General features: G+C 37.0%; 7 protein-coding genes and 1 non-coding gene across 16 annotated transcripts; 5 read left to right on the plus strand and 3 right to left on the minus strand.

Annotated features, from left to right (window-relative positions):
* The first annotated feature begins 12 nt into the window (after positions 1-12).
* Trnam-cau (transfer RNA methionine (anticodon CAU)) lies at positions 13-85 on the plus strand. The gene has a single exon. It is a non-coding gene; the product is annotated as a tRNA-Met (tRNA).
* Positions 86-180: 95 nt separating this feature from the next.
* LOC139105136 (RNA-binding protein NOB1) lies at positions 181-2,246 on the minus strand. The gene is made up of 6 exons (XM_070661069.1): positions 2,129-2,246; positions 1,762-1,894; positions 1,482-1,690; positions 1,057-1,408; positions 629-963; positions 181-554 (listed from the first exon to the last, which is right to left on the minus strand). The coding sequence occupies exons 1-6, from the start codon at positions 2,198-2,200 to the stop codon at positions 294-296; spliced, it is 1,362 nt and encodes a 453-aa protein (XP_070517170.1). The 5' UTR covers positions 2,201-2,246; the 3' UTR covers positions 181-293.
* Positions 2,247-2,461: 215 nt separating this feature from the next.
* On the plus strand, positions 2,462-4,299 carry Fadd (fas-associated death domain protein). 2 transcript variants are annotated; one of them, XM_070660580.1, is made up of 5 exons: positions 2,462-2,483; positions 2,773-3,132; positions 3,209-3,376; positions 3,444-3,574; positions 3,646-4,299. In XM_070660580.1, the coding sequence occupies exons 2-5, from the start codon at positions 2,799-2,801 to the stop codon at positions 3,778-3,780; spliced, it is 768 nt and encodes a 255-aa protein (XP_070516681.1). In that variant the 5' UTR covers positions 2,462-2,483; positions 2,773-2,798; the 3' UTR covers positions 3,781-4,299. The 2 variants fall into 2 exon arrangements, with proteins under 2 accessions (XP_070516681.1, XP_070516680.1); XM_070660579.1 differs by lacking the exon at positions 2,462-2,483 and adding an exon at positions 2,490-2,636.
* Positions 4,268-16,250, minus strand: Eif4e4 (eukaryotic translation initiation factor 4E4). 3 transcript variants are annotated; one of them, XM_070660581.1, is made up of 4 exons: positions 16,118-16,250; positions 5,462-5,643; positions 4,931-5,248; positions 4,268-4,602 (listed from the first exon to the last, which is right to left on the minus strand). In XM_070660581.1, exons 1-4 carry the CDS (start codon positions 16,148-16,150, stop codon positions 4,488-4,490), a joined length of 648 nt encoding a protein of 215 aa, XP_070516682.1. In that variant the 5' UTR covers positions 16,151-16,250; the 3' UTR covers positions 4,268-4,487. The 3 variants fall into 3 exon arrangements, with proteins under 3 accessions (XP_070516682.1, XP_070516683.1, XP_070516684.1); XM_070660582.1 differs by lacking the exon at positions 16,118-16,250 and adding an exon at positions 6,284-6,425; XM_070660583.1 differs by lacking the exon at positions 16,118-16,250 and adding an exon at positions 5,932-5,970.
* LOC139104843 (uncharacterized) lies at positions 6,544-10,501 on the plus strand. Its single transcript, XM_070660559.1, has 6 exons — positions 6,544-6,903; positions 7,815-8,462; positions 8,546-9,054; positions 9,139-9,631; positions 9,768-10,076; positions 10,166-10,501. Exons 1-6 carry the CDS (start codon positions 6,892-6,894, stop codon positions 10,229-10,231), a joined length of 2,037 nt encoding a protein of 678 aa, XP_070516660.1. The 5' UTR covers positions 6,544-6,891; the 3' UTR covers positions 10,232-10,501.
* On the plus strand, positions 11,029-14,176 carry LOC139104842 (myb-like protein X). The gene is made up of 6 exons (XM_070660558.1): positions 11,029-11,354; positions 11,629-12,300; positions 12,374-12,864; positions 12,939-13,383; positions 13,677-14,012; positions 14,095-14,176. Exons 1-6 carry the CDS (start codon positions 11,286-11,288, stop codon positions 14,155-14,157), a joined length of 2,076 nt encoding a protein of 691 aa, XP_070516659.1. The 5' UTR covers positions 11,029-11,285; the 3' UTR covers positions 14,158-14,176.
* On the plus strand, positions 14,986-16,847 carry Pcna (Proliferating cell nuclear antigen). Its single transcript, XM_070660576.1, has 4 exons — positions 14,986-15,382; positions 15,649-15,814; positions 15,887-16,031; positions 16,561-16,847. Exons 1-4 carry the CDS (start codon positions 15,162-15,164, stop codon positions 16,812-16,814), a joined length of 786 nt encoding a protein of 261 aa, XP_070516677.1. The 5' UTR covers positions 14,986-15,161; the 3' UTR covers positions 16,815-16,847.
* Positions 16,848-17,040: 193 nt separating this feature from the next.
* On the minus strand, positions 17,041-22,806 carry LOC139104846 (zinc finger and BTB domain-containing protein 14). Of its 6 annotated transcripts, XM_070660561.1 has the most exons (8): positions 22,559-22,806; positions 22,374-22,489; positions 22,076-22,177; positions 19,767-20,008; positions 19,132-19,647; positions 18,926-19,033; positions 18,682-18,846; positions 17,041-18,598 (listed from the first exon to the last, which is right to left on the minus strand). In XM_070660561.1, the coding sequence occupies exons 2-8, from the start codon at positions 22,414-22,416 to the stop codon at positions 18,212-18,214; spliced, it is 1,563 nt and encodes a 520-aa protein (XP_070516662.1). In that variant the 5' UTR covers positions 22,417-22,489; positions 22,559-22,806; the 3' UTR covers positions 17,041-18,211. The 6 variants fall into 6 exon arrangements, with proteins under 6 accessions (XP_070516662.1, XP_070516668.1, XP_070516664.1 ...); XM_070660567.1 differs by lacking the exons at positions 22,076-22,177; positions 22,374-22,489; positions 22,559-22,806 and adding an exon at positions 21,873-22,007; XM_070660563.1 differs by lacking the exons at positions 22,076-22,177; positions 22,374-22,489; positions 22,559-22,806 and adding an exon at positions 21,169-21,421.
* Positions 22,807-22,959: the final 153 nt, after the last annotated feature.

Here is a 22,959-nt window from a genome sequence, read left to right on the forward strand (position 1 = left end):
AGTAGTACAAGTGCCTCGGTAGCGCAGTAGGCAGCGCGTAAGTCTCATAATCTTAAGGTCGTGAGTTCGATCCTCACCCGGGGCAATTTTTTTACACTATTTTTTTAATTTGAAACTTGTAAATGAGATTTAATTACTTATACAACAGAAGTTATAATAACATATGACATAATTAAATACACATTTTTTAATACATTGTAAATTTATTTATTATATTTATAAAAATTAAATATACATATATAAATTACACATTAGTAATTTTTCAAAATAACATTAATTTGAAAACGTAATTTTTATTTTCGTTTCTTTCTGGATTCATTAGGATTTCTCTTCATCCAATACTTGACGGCACCGTCCGGTCTTATGCCCAGCATAGCAGACTTTGAATTTATGTCACGCATGACAAATGGCGAGTATCCAGCTATGTAATCATCGTCGAGCGGATTATTCTTCTTGCGCGCCAAACGCGTTGGTCGTTGATCTGGCTTTGGTTGATCCTCACATAAAATAGGATTGTTAGCGTGTTTTCCACCTTTTGGCCTTGGTAACGAAAACTGAAAAATTTCGTTAGTTTTATTTCCCACGTCTATTACATTCCCATATTTTCTTACATTAAAAAGTAACATACCTTCTTTCCTCTGGCTGAGAGAGGTTTCCGAAAATTGATGTGAATCTGCTGCTTTCCATTTTCATCTAAAGTCACTTCAACTTTCTTTAACGTCCTGTTACCACAGTGCGGGCAAAAGACTTTTGTCATGACACTGGTGGTCTTGAAGCAGGCATAACATCTAAATATAAAAGTTCGCATCTGTTTAATCACTCTGCCATCTAATGAGACTACATTTAATCCCATTTGCATGAGTACATTTTGCATTGCAAAGTCCATTGTTAAACAGGCAACAGTTGCAGCTTTTTCCTCTAGAATTTCCGAATCCATTTGTTTCTTTACATTAGAAACATTTGCTGTCAAAAAAATTAACAATCTTGAATATATTCTAATTGTATATATTTCGGCACTAATTTTGAATTAAAATTTATCGATCAAATTAAATTTACCTGGTGTAATCCAGCCACTATCATCATCATCATCATCATCGTTTTCATCGTCATAATAATCATTTTCATTCTCAAGCAATTCACTTTTTAACGCCATATCAATAGGAGAGAGAATGTCATCTACAATGTACTTGCCCTCAGTCTCACCCTCTATTTCTAAATCGCTGGGATTGCAATTCAGTTTGGAAAACTTATCAGCCAAATTATCTGATTTATTTTCTTCATCATCTGAAGTAGCTGTTTCATAATCTGACTCATCTGAAGATGTAGATTTACAAGCAGTAAATTGTTTTTCTGTGCTATTACTTAAAGCTTCTCTATTTTCTTCATTTTTATCCAATTCTTTTTTCTCCTACAAAATATTAATTTAAATTAACAATATAAGTATATATATACATATATATATAACAATTAAAGTATCTTACTTTTTTCTTTGGCATATAAAAACCAGCTGGTAGTTTAAGATCATCAATTGATTTATTTTCTGTAGATTGAATACTCCTTATTGTTGGAATATCTTTTAAATGTGCTGTTCCAACTTTCTCTTTTTCTAACTGATATGTAAGTGCAATTACTTTGATATCAGTAGCAGAAAGACTAGTGTAATCACCACTTTTCTTTGCAAATTCAGTTACTGTAAATAAACATTGTGTTCATTTTATGTTTCTTTGAGTACACTCTCAATGGTTAACAACCTTTACTTACCAAATTTAATATTTTCAGCAAAAGTTTCCTGAACCTTCAAGTCATAAGGTAATACAACTAATCTTCTCAACTGTCTCTTGTTTGTGATTTCATCAACCACAGCTTGCTCAGTCAAAATATTAACTCCAATTTCCTACAAGTGAGTTTTTAATTATACATCCATTGAAAGTATATGTAAACGTTATACAAAAGATAAAACGATAAAAAAATACAAAATTACATCTTGATTACAAACCTCTTGATCAAAAATACATATATTAATCAATTTAATATACACACAGACATATGTATATATGCTCAGCTTTATAATTAAAATTAATATTTTTGTAATTCTTTATATTATTTTAGCATATCATGCAACAATTACCTGCAAGGCAGCATTCTTTATAAAAGCGCTCGTATCAACAATAAGATATTCTATTTTGCTTCTATTTTCCATGATTACACGTGGGTGATACCTCGTAGAAGTAAAAATAAAGTATGATAACTGATGGCAGAGAGCCCAACTTAGAATCGCGGCTTCTACGCGTACTGATGCAGAGGCTCGTTCGTGTGAAGCCGGCTTCACACGGACGAGCCTCTGCATCAGTACGCGTAGAAGCCGCGATTCTAAGTTGAGCTCTCTGACTGATGATAACCATCTTAGAGAGTGCAGCCATTGAGCGAAACCAGTGTAAGTACCATCGATATCTCGAATCGATGCTACGAGAAGTTTTTCTGAGGTTAGATTTTTTTTGCTTAATAATTACATTTTGTATCATTGATTATTTATTATAAATATTAAATACTTTAATTAAATTGGACTATTTGGATTGGAAAGTGTTTTGTTGATAAATGTTATATGGAAAACTTCGCTGAGTTACGTTCAAGACTAGGTAAAATATATTTATTATAAGTTATAAAATTTCTACTAAAATATTTTCCTGGAATAAATATTTAAGTATGTACATATTGCAATAAAAATATGTCTTTAAATATTCTATTGGATTACATGTATTATTTCTGTTGCAGAAATCTGACCAAAAATAAGTGATTAAATGTGTTATGAAGAGATGCTTAAAAAATATAACTTGCTTTGTCAAGACTTTTTTAATATAGCAGAGCCTATCATTGACAAGGATATTTTAGAACAATTAAAATGTAATTACTCATATGAGATTGATTCAAAACGTAAATTAAGTCAGATAAAAGATCTTAAGATGTTTATAAGATTGCTGGAGAAAAGAGATATTATGAGTTGTGACAACATAGCACCATTATGGTATATATCAAAAAAATATGTTCACAATTCTAACTTAACCAGCAGACTGGAAGATTATGAAAATTGGTTGAAAACTACACCATCTTTGTGTAATGCATATAAAAATGAAAGTAAGGGATTTTTAATTTTTTGGTACTTAAAAAATTGGAGCTAATAACTTGTATCTTTTTATAATAACTTTTACAGCACCACTAACATCAAAGTCCATGTGTTTGGAGTCTACTAACTCTGAATCTACATGCAGTTCTGTGTATAGTTTATCACAGTCAACTAGGTCAACTAAATTGTTAAATAATAACACACAAAAAGAACAATGTCATCTTTACAATAAAAGAAAGTTACTACAAGAAAAAGGTATTTTTTTTAATTATTAGATTTTTATTGTTTCTTAAATATAGATACATAGTTCTCTTTTTTTAAGTATTGCTGCAAGTCAAAGATAAGCTGGGCCGATCTTGGCGAGATATTGCTAGACATTTAGGTATTAGAGAATGTGAAATTGATGCCGTCCAAAATAAATACCCTTATGATTTGAAGGAGCAAAGCTATGAGGTTAGATCACGCATTTATGTAAGTTTTTAATTTGTAAACTAGACTGGAGATATTGAAATAATTTTTTTTAGATTCTAAAAATTTATATATCACAATCTGATAGAGAAGAATGGGCTATAAATTTCATACATGCTTTTGAAAAAGGAAGACGAAGAGATCTTAAAGAACTTTTAGAGAAATTAATATTGCAGGATGGGAATGTGTAATGTTGATACTAAATCTATTTAAATTTTTTGTTAAAATGAATTTTTACATATTTTATTTCTGACTTTGTGCTTGGTTTATTAATCAAATATAATTTAATAAATAATTAAATATATTTGATAATAAAGTCATTTAATATACAAAAATCATAATATAAAGATAAGCAAATACATGCTAATACATATGAATATTTTTATATTTATAAGAAAGTCATGAATGTAATTATAGATCGTACATTACTACCGTATAGAAGAGGTGCTAAAGATTACATAGATATATTTTGTTGAAAAATAAAGTTTCACAAATTACATTATAACGTATAAATTTATCCTAGCTATACAGTTGTATTATGTGCCACAAAAAAAAATACAGCAACTCGCGTGTATCATAAATTAGGTGTATATACTACTATAATTATATTCCTATAATTAAGCTAAATTTCTATATTAGTAATGTATTCACCTATATCGCTTTTATGTTTTATTGATATTTAATCTTTTTTTTTTTTTTTTATTAATTATGGAAACATAACTACAACAATGACGTAACACGTTTTCGGAAACTAAATCTTATTATTTCTGTTTTCTTGAACATGATGTGAAAATATTCTTCTACACATTTGTATTATTAAGAATCTTATCGGGTAATTTTTGACATTAACATATTTCAATGAACAACTCAGGGGTGATATCATAAATTTAGCGTTTATTTAAAGAGTATAAGTATTTTTTGTTTGACTTCCAGCTTTGACCATTGTATCTTTATGTACCTGATATCCCATAGTCGTTTTAGATGTGATTCTTAATCGTTCCTTTAGTTTTCGGCTAAAATTATAAATTTTGTATATTATATATTTTTAATACAACGGTAAATACTTATATATATACACAAGGTGTTCAGTCTTGCATATCACTTCTGAAATTTTTAAGTGGACAATAATAATTTAAGACAAAAAGTCATAATACAATTTTATAAAATTCGTAACTTTTTGTCTTAAATTATTGTCTACTTACAGATTTTGGGTGTAACATGCGCGATCGGACGCCCAGTATATATATAATTTTATTAAATATCTGAATACAAAATTATATTAAGCTTAAAGAATTATATATAAAAAAAAAGAACTGGATATTTCATCTCTATTTATCTTACCCAATTTCCATAACACTATCCGCGCTATCTGCATTTGATGTCCAAACACCAAGCTTGTCTCCTTTTGTCCTGACATTGACTACAGCTCCACAGACATCATCAGAATATTCATTGAAAGCTTCCCCAATCATGCAGAGCAGAATTTCTAACCAAAAATTGTCTAAATCTGTAACTCTTTGTTTCTTTTCTAGATTTATTAACCATCTTCCACCATATTTATTTTGATCATCTTCCCACATAGGCCGAATTCCTTGCTTGAACATGCTATAGTCACTACCTTGCCTTAATTCAGAAGCAGTCTTTATATGATTGTACAAGCTAAAAAAATTTTTTTTACTGTTATTTATGTTCCAGTTTTATAGGTCTCTGAGATTAGACAAAAAAAAATAATGTAAAAATAATATAATAGTGCAACACAATGAATACTTTATTCTTGTGTTGCTGGATGTTAAACAAAGATGAAATAATACACTGTGGCATGTGTCATCTCTGTGAAAAACATCCAATATCTCTCCAATAAATTATTGTTACCTCCAGAAATCTTCAGCTGTATCAAAACTTGTAATTTCCCGCTGGCTTTCTTCCCATGACTTATTCCTATCAGGTTCATAATACCACAAGGTCCATGTGTTTTGTAGAGGATGTTTAATTAAGTATTCAGGCGGAAATTCGCCAGGAATCGCTACTTCGGTATTCTGTTTCCGATCGATTTCCTGAAAAAAAAAGAGAATACCTAAGTTTCAAGCATCACCTCCGATAACTCGTAAAAAAAAAAAAAAAAATTACGACAGTGATTCCGTTAAGCACGAAAGAAACTCGAAGCATTTAAAATTTATCCGGACAAACTTGAAGAACAGTGCATAAATTTATGCATAAAAAAATCAATTGGTTCATCGACAAAATAAAAAATAAACTAATAAATTTTCTTACATATACGCATATGCATCTATACAAGCTTGTCTAGATCGATTTCAATGGACCTAATGCGTGGCCGCGCTAACCTGTACGGCGAATCGCGTGCGCATCGTGTCGCCGGGTACCACGCCGCCTTTCGCGACCGCCCCGCGGCATTTCCGGCGTGACGGCGATTATTTATAGATCAACGAAGGGGCGGCAGGGCACTTTTCAGAACGTAAAAAAGCCTCGCGGATTTCAGAACACTTTCTATCCGATGAACATTTGGGATCATGAAGGCGGAATAAAGGTGAGGGACGCGGAGGGAGAAGGATGTGGAAAGAGAAAGGATCTGCCGGAAGGAATTGCCGTCGCACGCGGACAGGATATCGGCTCTCCGCATTGCGTTTCGTGACCGAGATCGACCCGCCGATTTGTTGTACGCCTCGCTTAAAATACCTCAATTTCCTCAGAGATGCTCGCAGCCATATCACTCCAATATGCTACACGCTCGATCTGCGAAATCCGCGATTGCCGCGAACTGTGGCACGGTCAGGCGGCGGGGCTGAAATGTGAAACATTTGTCTGGCCCGTGGCGCCTCCTGTCATTCTTCAGGCAAACTCGCGCGACGAGCTTTCATTTATTCGCGTTGAGCAGCGATTCGCGCTTGCGTTACCCTCGCGTTTCGAGACATGTCCATCCGCGTCGTCACGTGTGCGCGATATGTCGTGGATCGATGGAGAGAGAAAGAAAGAGCGAGGCCCCGGCGCGTAGAAGTGTCGTCGGTGTCTCACGAAGTACGTAATTCGGATCGCATCACCTCGCACGTGACAATGGACCGCGCGACGTAATCTCTCAATTCAGTCGTCAAAGTCAATCCGTTTATTCCGTATTCCGCAAAAAATCACGAAAGTTTACGCGCGCGAAGTGGTTGGCATTCCTGGCGTCGCTCAAGTGATTACACTTGTCTCTCGCGTGCTCGCGCTACAATGTGTTTACATTGTAACTCACGGGACGCTGTGACAAGTGTCATGTTGTGAGAACAAGTCACGTCAATCCCGGCAGGATGAAGCGCACGGTGAGTACCGAAATTGCGTCGCTCTCATCATGATTTCCAACAGCCGTTGGTTTTATTTCTTTAATGTGCAACAATTTTGTAGGTTATTCGAGGTTACTACGTCGACTTTAAACCATACAGTGACTCCTAAAAGTACTCGGACACGAAAAAATTTTTAATTAAAGTGGCGTATTCAGATAATAAATTAAAGAATTAGATTGGCTCATTTTTTATGATACATTGTTGATTTTATTTTTACATTGTACAGTGTTACTTTAATAAATTAATACATACATTGTTTAATAATTAATTTAACAAAAACAGTGATTCATTGTCTCACAAAAGTATTCGGACATTAAATAATAATAAAATAAAATTAATGTTTTTTATAAAATAAAAATACAATTAATATTTCGTCGGATAATCTTTTTGATCTAATATATATTTTAGGCATATTTAAACAAATTTTTTTAACGTAAAATACTTGCAAAAAATTTGTTTAAATATACCTAAAATATGCCTAAAATATATATTAGATCAAAAAGATTATCCGACGAAATATTAATTTTATTTTTATTTTGTAAAAAACATTAGTTTTATTTTATTATTATTTAGTGTCCGAATACTTGTGTAAGACAATAAATCACGATGTTTTTGTTAAATTAATTATTAAACAATGTATGTATTAATTTATTAAAGTAACACTGTACAATGTAAAAATAAAATCAACAATGTATTATAAAAAAAACGAGCCAATCTAATTTTTTAATTTTTTATTTGAATACACCACTTTACAGTAAAAATTTTTTGGTGTCCGAATACTTTTGGGAATCACTGTATATTGTTTCATTTATTCACGGGTCGAAACTATTATCGCTTTGACGAAGGTACGGCCTAAGTGCGCGGTTTTAATTTGCGTTTATTGTTTTCAGGTGCCCGAGGAAAACAGTGAGAGTAAACGAACGTTCGTCAAACAGGAGTCCATCAACTTCGGATACGATGCGTCTTCGTACACTAATTACTCTTCACCGTCGTCTACACCCTCCACCATCGCTCAACCTTTACCTGGACAGCCACCCTTACCTCCCATGCCACCACCGCCCAGTGGAGTTCCACCTCCACCTCACGTTTTCGGACCAGTGCCTTCCCAAGTAACTTCTATTCAAGCGTGGACGCATCCCTGGCAATGGATAGCGTCGCAACCGTCTTTGCCGCCTCCAACTCCACGCGAGATCACTAACACAATACAGAGAGAGATCCCACTAAGGGGTAACTATGTACGCCACGAAAGATTTGTTCACATCAGGAACAACATGTATGCCCAAAGAAATAATTTTTACCGTAAAAACAAAAGGCCTATGCGGTTTGGGCAATCGCAAGGACAGTTTGACCAGAACACATATTTTGGCACACCCTTGGCTGGATTGGAGTGGCAAAGAAACAATTATACCGCAACAACTAACGATGGTATAATAAATCATATGACTGTTCCTCTATCTTCCCATTCCATACCTTCCATTTCGTCAGGAATTGTGAGCAACAGGCATGGCGAGGAAGTTGAAGATCAGGATGTTAAAATTGTACTGCAATAAACATTTTAAGTAATGCACATTTGTCATTAAAATAGCTAATGCATTTACATTTTTTTTTTTTTTTTTTTCAGGAAAAAGTTGTCAAGAAGAATAAACAGAGGAAACCGATGTCTCAAAGTTATCCTAGCAAACCGTGGAATAGAGAGGATGCAGAACGAGCACTGATGACTGAAAATGAATACAACATGAAGAACAAAGTTAACGCGCAGAGTTTAATAATAAAATTTCCTGATCCAGATTTAAATAAGGATATCGTTAAGCTGTTTCACCCGGGTATACGAAATATACATTTTCAAAATCCAAGTGGCCCAAGATATTGTTTCATACAAATGGCAAAGAGTGTGAATATTGATGGTGCCATAAAAGAATTGGAGAAGATTAAGTTTGGTACAGGATATTTAAAAGTTGAGAAAAAAGCAGTGAGAAATGAAGATGTCCGAAACACAAAGCCTGAGGACATAAATCCTTACAATTTATATATAGGAAATTTACCCACATTTGTTAAGGCAAATGAAATAAAAAGCAAGTTTCCAAAGGCACGAGTAGACGTATCGAGAGCACGGAAATTAAAGAACACGCAGTGAGTTGATCTTATAAATATATATTTGATATATAGAAAGTTATTAATTTAACGATTTTACACTTATTTTGTTACATTTTATAGATTCGCTTTTATGAGATATAATAGCGTAGACGACGCGATAGCAGATTACAAAAAGGCATACGGATTAATGTGGGACACGAGAAGCATCATTGTTAAATTTAGACGGAAGGAAGGCAATGCTTATCTTCCAGAGGAACTCAAGCCTGATGTTAAGAAAGTTAAAGAGGAGCTCAAGCTTGATGTTAAAAAAGTCAAAGAGGAGCCAAATAATGCGGCGCAATCAAAGGAACAGAACGCAAATCACGTTGAGCTTAAGCCTAGTGTTAACGAATCGAAAAAAGACGATAGCACTAATCAAACAAAAGAGGCTAAAGTCAATGCTGATAAATTATCAGCGAATCGAGATGTGGACAGCGTGGAAATACGATTGCAAGATAATTCCAGTAAAGGGCAGAGTAAATTGACTTTACAAGTTCAAGAAAATGTAAACTCTCATTCTTCTGTGTTGGCGCAATCGGACAAAATGATGCAAAAGCAACAACAGCAACTCTGGGTGAATATTAAATTATTATTGTTAAAATTATAATATTGCAATTATGTGTAAATGATTAATTATGTTATTTCTCGAACACAAAGAAAAAAATAATTTGTTAAGAAAAAATTTAACATTTTTATTTGTTATATTATAGTCCTCTCAAGTACCTTCAACGTCGGAAACTCCATCGTCGTACCCACAGATTGTAGCTACCGAAGAAATGGAGATGCTCACACAGATCAAAGAGGAACCTATAGATTACGATGAAATGGATATGTGTAACATGCAATCAGACGACGATGATGATGACGATGACGACGACGAGGACGATACCGACGATGATGAGGATAATAATGATCAAGATTTCGATGATGACGATGACGACGAAGACATCGACGATGAACATATAGCGTTTGCTTCAAAACCATTGAAAGCAGTGCAAGATAAAGAAGAACCAACAGATGTAAGTATAACACAATTTTTATTAATTGAACGTTAATTATATTTGTGGCTTGCGATTCATTAAGAATAATATCTCGTATTTTATTTTAGCACCTAGATCAAATGTTCAGCGATTTAGAGAATATGACGAGCGACATCAGTTTTTTTAAAAATTGAATCAGCTACTACTTAATTTCAACATGCATCGTCACGATCTATCCCGAGGTTCTTTTCGCAAACTATAATTCCATATATAATATGTAAAATAGTAGTTGCGCATAACGTAAAAGAATAAGACTGCATGTGTTTAAATAACGTAAGTAATTATAGAGCCATATTTAAGCCTTTTTGTAATTATTTTTTTCAATGAACATCATGCTTTGGTGCATGATTATGTAAGCTCCACTTTATCATTAAAGCTATTATTTTATATATTTTTCATGGCCACTCAATACGTATACATCGTTCTGTTGATCCGATAATCCTTTTTTTTAACATAAAAAAATTATAAAGAGCTAATAGTATACGAAAGATTATTTCATCTTTCATAATTAGAAATTTACAAATCAATGTCAATTATAATTGAAAAAGTACGAGCTTGCTACATGTTGTGAAAATAAAACGATAATAATTCTGTAATAATTTTCTTTACATTAAAGTATTTTTTTAACAGCATTATTCTGCAATTGAATTGATTAGAACAGAAAGTGTACATATAGAAAGAAAATTTTAAAGTTTTAGTTATTAAATTGCGATAAAAGTAATTACTCTGAGCAAAGACTTTTAATTTAATATTTTAATTTGTCATATATACGTAATGTTGTTTCAAAACGTTATATTTCTGTTCTCATTGATTCAATTTAATAGGGTCGTCTTGCGTTTAATAAACGCAATACGTCTGCGTTCGCAGAAGTTGACAATTTGGAGGTAAAAAAAAAAAAGAGTGAAGCGGAAACGTTCGGCGTTCCGCGGATTCGTAGATGCAGATGTAAACGAGTGAAAAGACCCGCCCGCGTTCTGGCAGGCTCAATGATCAATGATAAATTGCGTAACGCAATTTCACCTCATCATCTCGATGGAATCGGGTCAGGGTCGTTCGTAATTATTTGTCGCGAAAAGATTTTACGCGCGCGAGACGGGTTGGTAGCTCTGACATCCCTCCACGGCTGCTACGCTTGTCATTCGGTCACTCACGCTCGCACGCTACGATGTTTACGTTGTAATGTAACTCATGAGATGCTGCTATCAGCTGCTACCTTGCAAGACGAGTCACGTTGAACCTAGCAGTATGAAGCGCGCGGTAATAGCTCGAGTTATCATCCTCTTCGCGGTTTCTAGCGTTATAAATGGTGACGCGCCGTGCTTTCCTCGGTCACTCGCACGAGTGATCTTTTAGATTATTTTAGGTTAATTCGTCAATGCCAAACAATATTTACGCACGCGAATACACCGACTTTGTACAAGAGGCGGGATGATTACGATTTTATCGGGCCAAGATTCAATCGTGCACGTCGCAAAATTCAAACGTCACTGCCCGCACTCTCTGTTTTAATTCATACTTTTTCGATCTTTAGGTACCCGAAGAAAGCAATGAGACCAAGCGCAACTTCTTCAAGCAGGAGTCTATCAACTTTGGATACGATCCCTCTTCATACGCTAATTATTCGTCGGCATCGTCGTCCACGCCCTCCACTATAGCCCAACCCTTACCTGGACAACCACCCTTGCCACCCATGCCTCCCATGCCGCCACCGCCGAGCGGCATCCCGCCTCAGCCACACGTTTATGGACCAGTGCCTTCCCAAATTACTCCCATTCAATGGGCGCACCCACACAACCCTTGGCAATGGATAGCATCTCAAGCATCTCCTTTGCCACCACCAACTCCACATGATATTGCAAATACCATTCAAAGAGAGATTCCACTAAGGGGTAGCTATGCGCGTCGCGAAAGGTTTCCCAATAGAAACAATATGTATGTTCAGAGAAATAATTTTCGCAAGAATAGGCGAATGGTACGATTTGGCCAACCACAGAATCAGTTTGATCAGGCTGCCTATTTTGGAGCACCACTGACAAGCAATCTTGGACTGGAGTGGCGAAGGAATAATTATCCAACAACGACGAATGACGCTATAATGAATCACATGGCTGTTTCTCTACCTAATCATCCTATACCTTCCATTCCTACAGGAATTGCAAGCAACAGACATACCGACGAGACAGAAGATCAAGACGTGAAAATTGTATTATTACAATTGCAATACTATTAAATTAGTACACGTTAGAACAATAACTAATGTCGTTAAATTTTTTTAGGAGAAGGTGGTAAGAAAAAATAAGCAAAAGAAGCTGGTATCTCAAAGTTATGTCAGTAAACCGTGGAACAGAGAAGACGCGGAGAAGGCTCTAAAAATTGAAAATGAATATAACATGAAGAATAAAGTAAATGCTCAAAGCTTAATAATTAAATTTCCCGATACGGATTTAGATAAAGATATTGTTGGCAAGTTTCATCCGGACATATTAAACATACATTTTCAAAATCCTTGTGGGCCAAGATATTGCTTTATTCAAATGGCAGAAGATGTAGACATTGACGAAGCGATAAAAGAACTGGAGGAAATTAAGTTTGGAGTTGGACATCTGAAAGTCGAGAAAAAGTCATTGAGAGACGAGGATAATCCAGAAGAAATAGATCCTTATACATTGTTCATAGGAAATCTTCCTGAATCTGTTAAAACGAGCGAAATAAAAAGTAAATTTCCTAAGGCGCAAGATGAAGAAACACGAAAAATGAAAAATACTCGGTGAGTTATACTTTAATAGCTCGTTTTGCTGTACATATTTTTATAACAAATTATATTTTTACGTCTTGTTACAGAAATATTCTTATGAGGTATAATAGCGTAGACGATGCGATATCAGATTACAAACAAGCGTATGGTTTAATGTGGGATAAAAGAAATATTAACGTTAGATTTAGACGAAAAAGAGGTAACACTTGTCTTCCCGAAGATCCTAAACACGACGTTAAGAAAGTTAAAGAAGAGCCGAAAAACGTGGCACAAGTTGAAAAGGAACGGAGCGCAAGTCATGCGGAACTTGAGCTCAATGTTAACGATTTAAAAGAGGAAAAAAACAACATTGATGAAACAAAGGAAAACAAGATCAATCCCACGAATAAATCATCGAGTCAAAATGTGGATAATGCAGAGGCACGATTGCAAGATAATTCTAATAAAACACAAAATAAGTTTACTTTGCAAATTCAAGAAAATGTTAACTCTCACTTGAGTGGATCGACATCGACACAGAAAGAACCATGGGTAATAGATTTTGATCTAATAAATAAAAAATATAATAGAAAATATTTTTTAACTTTTATTATAAACATTTTTTTTTATTATACAACAATTTTAATTATAAATCATGTTGATAAATTTTAATTATAAAAGATTTAATCTAATAAATAAAATATATAATCGAAAATATATAAACTCATTTTGATGTGCTTAATCTTTAAGATAGATTAATTAAATTATATTTAGTTTTTACCAAATATATATTACTATTTTTTCAAAAAATTAATGCTTTTAATTTTTTTTTTTTTTTTATACAGCCCCTTCAAATATCTTCGACATCTGAAGATCTACTACCGACCGAAACGGGTGCCGAGGAAACCGTAATGCTTACGCAAATTAAAGAGGAACCTATAGATTATGACGAGAAGGACATGTACAATATGTCGGATAATGACGGTAATGTCGACGATGACGATGACGACGATGACGAAGACGACGACGATGACGACGACGACGAGGATGATGTTGAAGACCCGGATGATTCCGATGAAGATTTCGACGATGACGATGAAGATGAAGATGTCGACGATGTCAAAAATTTAGTATTTAAAACTAAATCGTCAGGAACAACGCGAAATGAAGAACCATCGGATGTGAGTGTGGCACACGATTGGTGTTGCATTAAAAAATCTCGATATTTTGCATGCAACCTTAATGTTCATCTTTTTGTTTTAGCACCTCGACCAAATGTTCAGCGAATTGGAAAACATGACAGGCGATATTAGTTTCTTAAAATAAATAAACTAACTTGACAAGATATCGTCTCAAATCTTGCCATTGCGCAAACTGATCAAAGTCTTTTACGAGATTTTGTTTCCATATAATGTATAAATATCAGTAGCTGCGTAATCTGAATAAAATGAGACTGCATGTATTTAGACATAGTAACGTAAGCAGCTGTAGAGCCATATTTAAGGATTTTGTAATTATTTTTTTATTTTAATTGATTCTGACGAACGTCAAGCTTAAGCGGATAACGCTCTGAATACTGAGCTGTAAGCTCTTATATCATTAAAGTTATTGTTTCACGTATTCTTTTGTAATTAATCTGCTGGTCGCTTGTGCGTCATTCGGTATAATTACACGAACTCTAAGAATATATTATAATCAACACTATCAACAAATTTATAAGTTTTATAATTTATATCAATGATAATTGAGTATTAGTATATATTTGTAGAAATACAATAGGTAATAATATTAATTTTGCATGCGTAACAAAAAATTATATAAGCTATATTTATATACATTATTGCAAAATGTCTCAAAATTACTCGACGAGTGCCATCTACTTCCTCTTGGTGTAATAAAAAAAAAAGTTGCTAATTATAATTATAAAGATAAAATTACAACTAAGTATGGGGAAAATGTTTAAATAATATTTCAGTGTTTAGATGTTTATCACGATGTTAAATCACGTAAACTGAAGCCAGTCGTTGAAAGTCACGGCAGAAGCCAAATATGATTGGCTAAGCTCGAGGAGCAAGATCCAATCACATTCGATTATTACTAAACTGTATGTATGTGTGAGCTTGAAATGGTCCGCATGCATTTGCCGACTGCATATCCACTCTTTGTTCGACATACTTTTGTCTGTTTACGAGCGCGCGACAAAAGCGCGGGTAACCATCGTCCAAGAAGGCCACGAATACTTGTTGCTCCCACACGATTTTTCGCGAACGCCGCTTTTTTTTCCACTTGGGACACTTGAAGGACTTACTAGCACGAAGGACAGCGATACGATGTTCGAAGCACGCCTGACGCAGAGCGCGATCTTGAAGAAGGTCCTCGACGCGGTGCGGGACCTCCTGACCGAGGCGACTTTCGAATGCTCGGATTCAGGAATTCAGGTCCAGGCGATGGACAACGCGCACGTATCCCTGGTCTCGTTAAACCTGAGAAGCGATGGCTTCGACAAATACCGCTGTGATCGCAATTTGTCGATGGGCATGAACATCAGTTGGTGAGCTTAACCTCCCCCCCCAAGATTTGAAAATTTTTCGCGACCACCGGCTCTCGAACAAAGAGATGCTCCTTTTCAATCGCACTATCGTTATCCTTTTGCTTCGTGAAATGCAAGCCGCTTGAGCGCCTAGTGAAATTTATAACGAAAGTGAAAGGAAAGTTTTCAAGGAATTTGATCTAAATAGAGCAGAAAATAAATTCAGAACTAGTAAATAATTGTATGTAGACTTATCATGATAGTAATCGATTGTAAAATGTTTTCAGCATGTCAAAGATTCTAAAATGCGCTGGTTCAGAGGATACAGTGACCCTGAGAGCTTTGGATAATCCAGAGTCTGTTGTTTTTATATTTGAGTCACCAAACAAGGATAAGCTAGCTGAATATGAGATGAAACTGATTAATATGGACCAGGAACACCTGGGGATACCTGTAAGGCTTACTTCTGTATAGAGTAATGACAGAGATTAAATTATTGTTATTTTTATAATGCTTGGATTGCAGGAAACTTCATACTCATGTGTTGTAAAAATGCCAACTGCAGAGTTCACCCGTATATGTAGGGACCTGAGCCAGTTTGGGGAGTCTATAACTTTTGCATGTACTAAGGAAGGTATAAAGTTCAGTGCATCTGGTGATTATGGCACAGGTAAATTAAAATATACATATACAATATGGTTTTCAAGATAAGCTTGTTAACTTATTTCAAATAATGTGTAATATTTCTTTACTTACATGATTGTAGTCAAAGAAAAATTTTAACGCCATTTTCTTTAATGCTGAAATTTTCTGTGCACTGTGTCAGACCAACAGATTAAAACCAACTACAAGGTTGAAGTCTTGGAACCTTAACTGAAACTATTTAAAATACTCGTTTTTATAATCTTGCTTCCTATGTAAAGGTCATGCTTACATACTTCTCTTTATTTACATTTCCACTTCCATATGAAATGTACCTATCAACAGAAGATATTTGATTATTAAATAAAATTACATGAAATAAATTTTTAATAAATACATTTATACAAATTCATTAAAGCAAAAATTGAAATCGCTTTGATATTTATAAACAATATTACACACAGTATTTAAGATTAAAAAGTTAAAGATTAAACTAAGTAGTTGTATAGTGATTTTTTATGTACAAATTCTATAAATGGTGTATGTTTTTTTTATAGCCAACGTCAAATTGGCGCAAACTGCAGATGCAGATAATGAAGAGGAAGCTGTAACAATTAATATGCAGGAACCAGTAAAATTAACGTTTTCTTGCCGTTATCTGAATTGCTTTGTAAAAGCTGGTCCTCTTTGCAATCAAGTTCAATTATCCATGTCCGATGACGTGCCTTTAGTGTGTGAATATAAAATCGGTGATATTGGACACATCAGGTATTACTTGGCGCCTAAAATTGACGACGAGGAAGAAAACTAAAATAAAGATAAAAATAAAAGCTGTAATAATTAATTGCATCGCGGTGCCTAATTGTTTTTGGAACATTTAGTCCTGTTAGCGTTCATTGTATTTATTTCAATAGAAAATTAGATCGTTCAATCAACACAAATTTCAAGGAGATGATACCATACACATTTTATAATTAAGAAAATTAAATTGTTTTCGTTATTCGATATTGAGGTACAAGTAAGGCAAAAATTAAAAATACTTTTAAGGTAATATATTATTTCACTTGTACATTTAAAAGTTATTTGGCTCGTCACAGTGCTAGCGCAATGCAGAATTGACACTAAAATTTATAGTAGAGTGACACAATGATTAGTATAGCAAAATGGTGTCATCCTCTTAATCAATATTCACATTATTAATGTTCCAGAGACTGTGACAGTATTTTGATAATATCGCATTGTTCTTTTTTTTTATACGTAAGAAGAACTCAATATATTTTCAAAAAATTTGATAAATTTTGAATGTTATATATATTATTCTTATATCCTAATCTAGATTGAAATTTCAAGTTTTGCTTAATGCAAGTATCTTACGTTTTATACGTCTGTGTGTATACGCTACTTTAATATAAAAATACATAATTAACTTATGAGCTGAGGGAATAAGAGGGCTATCATGGATGGAATAGCCTAGAAGTAGTATACAGTTAAATCTTACATAATTTGGATTTATCGTATAATTATTCTAAATAATCAAGTTAATAATTAATCATTAAATATTGATTTATACTATAGAATTATTTTACACGCAAGCATTCCTCGACAGATCTCTGTAAATAGTAAAATCATTCGTCATTTACTCTCATCGTCTTTAAACAAAAAAAAAAAATTTTTTTAAACAAATAAATTTTTTTTTCCATTTTTAAAAATGTGTGCACTACATTAAAGGGAAGAGAAGAGGGTTAAATCATTCAAATGAGATATTTTGGCAATATTAATCAGCCTCTTTGGTATTAAGACCCTGATATTGCTTTCTTGTTTCAACTCAATCAAAAGTTATTTAACGAGAGGGAGGAGTTCTATTATTTTATACATTATTAAAAAAAGGATTATTATATAAAGAATGCGACAACTACCCTTTAGAAAAAATAGTTTGTATAGATTTCTCTCCAATATGCATTGTGAATTTTTTAAAATGCATTCAATTAATGCTTTCTCTCGGTGGAGATTCACACAGATCTTGACTTGATTAGTTCGTCGTCATGTCGTGCTCCGATTTGGCATCCTTTTATACGTTATAGATACGCGTTCAGTCTACATCGTAATATTGAATATACATAAGATACTGTATGGTCTCCACGACTGAGACGTTATGTAAAACAATATATGTATACATATTGTTGCGCCGAAAAGAAATCAAAAAGGTCTTTAAGCGTTCGTACTACCGTTACTCCCGTATAAGCTAGGATGTACGTATTTATCATGTAGCGTCCTTAAATGCCTCAGCAAGTTACTTTTTACGTTGAAGCCTTTTTTACAGTAAGAGCAGAGAAAAGGTTTTTCGCCCGTATGCGTTCTTTGGTGGATAACCATCGAGGCGTGACTCGGGAATTCTTTTTGACATATGTTGCATAACTTTTGGTGATTGTGAACCCTTTTCGGCTTCGGGGGCACCGAATTATTCATCAAGGCCAACTGTTCCTCTGTGTGTTCCGTCTGTATGTGACGCACCCACTCTTGCGGCGTGGAATACATGTTGCTGCACAGATCGCACTTCAAAGGCGGAAAGTCCTTACCGTCATCGTTTATGTCGTCCTGAAACCAAAGCGTTTTCTCTCGTTTTATGATCTCGTTACAATTTCGTCTGCATGTACGCGCATAAAATATTTATACGGTACCTTTCGTCTCTTTCTCCGACTCTCGGTCATGTCAGCATGCGTGAATTCTATGTGTTTCACCCAATCCGACGGTCTGTTAAACGTTTGACTGCACATGTCGCACGTTAGCGGGGTATATTCTTCCTCTTCCATATCTCCATCCTCATCTGCACTATGTACGATTTCCTGCGTCGAAAGTAAGAGATTATTGCTTTTTCGTTATACAACTGTTAAACCATTCCGTAATAGCTTTTATTTTACGCACCGGTTTGATATCAATCTCATGATCTATCGTAAGGGATTCCGACGGATCGATCGTCTCTTCCCAATCGATCGGTTCGTCCTTCACTAATAGTTCCAAATTTAATTCGGTCTAAAAAGAAAGAAAATATTAGATTTTTGGGTCGTTAATTTTTTATGTTACATTTTTTATTACACCACTACTAAATTAAAAAAAAAAAACTAGCTCACGTTTTCGCCACCTTCGCTCTTAGACTTATTCGACTCGACGTCGCTGTTGACAGCTTTCTTTTTTTTGCTATTTGTCTCGAGATTCTCCTTGTTTTTGCTCTGCTCGTTGCTTTTCTCTTCCACTTTTTTATTCTCAGATTCGTTGGCTTTGTCGTCGATCTTCTCGGTGCTCTTCCTCTCGACCGGCTTCGCGGGCTGTACATTTTGGCAAGCCGCGGTCGTCTGTTGTGCGCTCTCAATTACCTTCTCAGGGGTCGGTTGTACCAGTTTGATCTTCTGTATCTGTCCAGCCAGCTGCGTCGTTTCCCGCTTGTCGCGCTCGATTTTCTGATTGTTCGACTGGATGTTCTCCTTTTTGCTACTGCCGGTATTTGATCTCCACAATCCACGTACACGTAATATATCACCAGCCTTCAGGACTCCTTCCAATTGATCGTTCGTTACAGTAGCCTCACCGCTGTACATGTATTGTATCAGAATTTTTAGTGTGCGATACCCGATCTCTGTGGGCAATACCTGAAGCATAAAACAACGTTGTTAGATCATTATGCTATGTTGCTTTCAAGCTGGCAATTTATTTCATAAACGAAGAAAAGGAAATGACAACGCATTAAGGATGTCAAGTGACTACCAACCACAATTATCGGTGCATTGGTGTTTGCGCCGAAGTGACACGTCTGGAAAATGTGACTGAGGTAAGACGAACAGGCCGCGAGAACGAACCGATGAGCCGCCACGTGTCGTCCGCAGGACGTGGCCAGCAGAACGTCCGCGAAAGATTCCGAATGCAGCAGAGTCGCAACGGAGCTGTGCAAATGCGCCCCGTAGCTGTGCCACTTGAGTTGATAGTTTTCCGAGGCGGCAATGGCCATCTTTTCTGTAACGAGGCAAAAACGGTGCGGGATTAGAATTCATAAGGCATTGTTATCACATATCGCACTCGCGGCAAGTGTACAATTTCTCATTTTACGTGATTTAAACGTAAAGTGCACGGAAATTTGCGGCTACGTAGCGCTTGCATCTTTTTCGTTTTATACCTGTTATACAATTTTTTTTTTATATAATTTCAAAACGCGTCTCCGTACGAGCCTGTTGCGCGGCGTAATCTCGCAAGGCAATGATAAATCGATTAAATTGTACAATTTGACGGAATGTCACAGCGTCGGATATTCTTTGGCGACCTGCGCATTTTTATCGTATCGATCTATCGTCGCGATTCAGCGATTGCAGATAGTCATCTGCAAAGGCGGCCGAGGAAAGCTATAGAATTCGCCCCCTCCTGCGCCATGATCGCCTTGCAATTTCGCGGGCGGAAAGCGTCATGATCCAGCGTGCGATTCGGCGATTCCTCCTTCTGTCAGCTTCATTTTTTTTTTTTTTTTATCACACCCTCGTAATCGTCGGTGTCACTGATCTAAAAAGAACAAAGCCGCAGATGCAAACTTGTAAATCGATTGGGACGGAAGAACGGCGGGCCTCTTTCCCGTACAATGTATAAGTTTATAAGCACGTCGCGTTAATCTTCCAAACATGAGTATTTCTCGTCGGTCACGTTTGTTCCGATCGAGTCGTCGTCGCCGTCGCCGCCCGTATACAGATCAATGCAGGCCGATAAGTCGCACAACGTGATAACTCGCGCGCAACGCGATCACTTCCGCCGTATGTCGCAAGCAACCGCGATCCTAGTCGCAGGTAGTCAATCGAACTCGCAGATTCACCTAGTACGCACGAGGAAACGGGGCTGGTCGCTCGCAATTACTTTTCCCGCGTACGATGTTTAAGCGACATCCCTCGCCTCGTCGGGAATGCACATACCATTAAATCGAATATGCTTTCGCACCGAAATTACACCAAAGAACCACCGCTGAAATACCGCCGATGTACGCTCGTCTCGCAACGTATCGTTCGTGAATCATCCACGGGGAAGAGAATACGTCACGTCGAGCACCCTCGATCGTTCCCTCTCTTCATTGTGTGCCCTCACTCTTTTCCTCCCTCTTGAACTAGACGGTCATCCTTGTCGTCACCGCGATTTACCTGAGAACATCGGCGCACCGGTAATGATTCGAGGGATCCACTCCTGACGGTTGAGTCGAGCCGCGCGACTTAACGCGATGATAAATCCTTAAGTATAAGGGGATGCAGCGAGAAGAACGGTAACGTTGACGGGGACGAGGTGCTGCGTGCACGAGCGCGGCGTAGCTCGCGCGCGTCGTCGGTGTTTTGAAAGGCGCTTGGCGCGGACACAGGACGGGGGCACGGGGCAGATACGAGCATCGAACGAACCGTCGCGTAGGGGCCTAAAAATCGATATTTCGGTCTTTGCTCCATCCTCTCCGCGCGGCGTGCGGCGCGGTGCGGCGCGGCGCGGCGCGGCGCGTCCGTGGCTCGCCGGCTTTCGCCGGCTAGAGAGGTAGGGTATGCCCCCCTGTGTTCATCATCGATTTTCCCGGCTACCAATCGCACGCATCCATTTATCGCATCGATCGCCCGAGCTGATTTCAGCGTTTGCGTCCGTCCGTCCATCCGCCCGCTCGCTCCACGACGATTCATACACCCTCCCGACGATCCCTCGCGCCTTCCCCTTTCTCCTCTCTCGCTCCCTCGTGCTCTGCTCGCTCGACCTCCCTTCCTGTCATTCCTCACACTTCCCGCGACCCCTATCCCCCTCGTCGAGACGACCCTCGCCGCTATCGCCGCCGCCGCCGCTGCTGCTATCGTCCCCGTCGTTTCGGCTGTACCTTGGATTACAGATACGCAATTCGAAGAACTCCTCGACGATCGCGTCCAAGAGGGAAGTTGAGTCTCGTGGTCTGGCACCCTCACAGTCCTCACACTAGTATCCAGTACCGCGTTCTCTCGCGCGACAACTTTTTCTCTCCTAATCGAGGCGTATGATAGCTCGAGCGGCGTCACTCCGATTTGTTGCAGGCTTATCGATTACCTGCCGCTCGATGATCTACCCCGTCCAGACGAGGGATCGCGTCTCCACCTCTTCCTTTTCCAACTCCTCCCATCGTTCGTGGAGGTTCGTGGCACGGGGCGTCTAGAAAATTTCGCAAACTTTAGCAAGACTCGTCATTTGAGATAACGGTTCCCATTATCCCTTTCGTTTCAATTATAATATGCATTTTAAAACTTACATTATATGTTTATATAATAATATATATATATATATGTGAACCAAAGTAAGAAACATTTTTTACCAATAATAATAAATTAATACACGATTGCAGACTAACTGGTGCTTTCGTCGAAGACACGATACTTCAGGATCCCCAGCATCCGTTGCGGAACCAATGCCGTACAAATTGTTTTATCAATATACCTGATAAGAGGAGCGTGGTGGCCTGATCAACTACAACATTCGACAAAAATTACTACATGTTCAGGTTTACAATTAGTATGAGAGGGATCTATAATTCACCTCCGGGTCTCGTCGACCTCGCGAAAATTCGACGATCGGCTCCCGTCGGAGTCAGTGGGATCGTTCAATTTTCAGGATTTCCTCGGTCACGCACACGCGCGCGCTTGCGTGTCCGTGCATTATCGCGTTGCGTGCATGTATGCGCTGCGCGACGACGTGCCGCATTGCGTCGACGACCCATTTTGCAACGGGGGCGATAAGTCGCGCTCGCCACCCGCCCCACCGGTATTAAATAATCAATCTCGCGCGACGCCCGTTGATCGAGAGCTGCTCTCGAAAACGCCTCCTCCATTTTTTTTTTCTGCCTCTTTTTGTTTTTTTTTTTTTGGTTACCTGCAACGAAAGAGTGGTTAAGGTACGCCGCGTGTGTCTTCCGGCGTTGTTTCTCGTTGCTCGGCTCG

This window comes from Cardiocondyla obscurior, linkage group LG08, assembly GCF_019399895.1.
Source record: "Cardiocondyla obscurior isolate alpha-2009 linkage group LG08, Cobs3.1, whole genome shotgun sequence".
Taxonomy (NCBI): Eukaryota; Metazoa; Arthropoda; class Insecta; order Hymenoptera; family Formicidae; genus Cardiocondyla; species Cardiocondyla obscurior.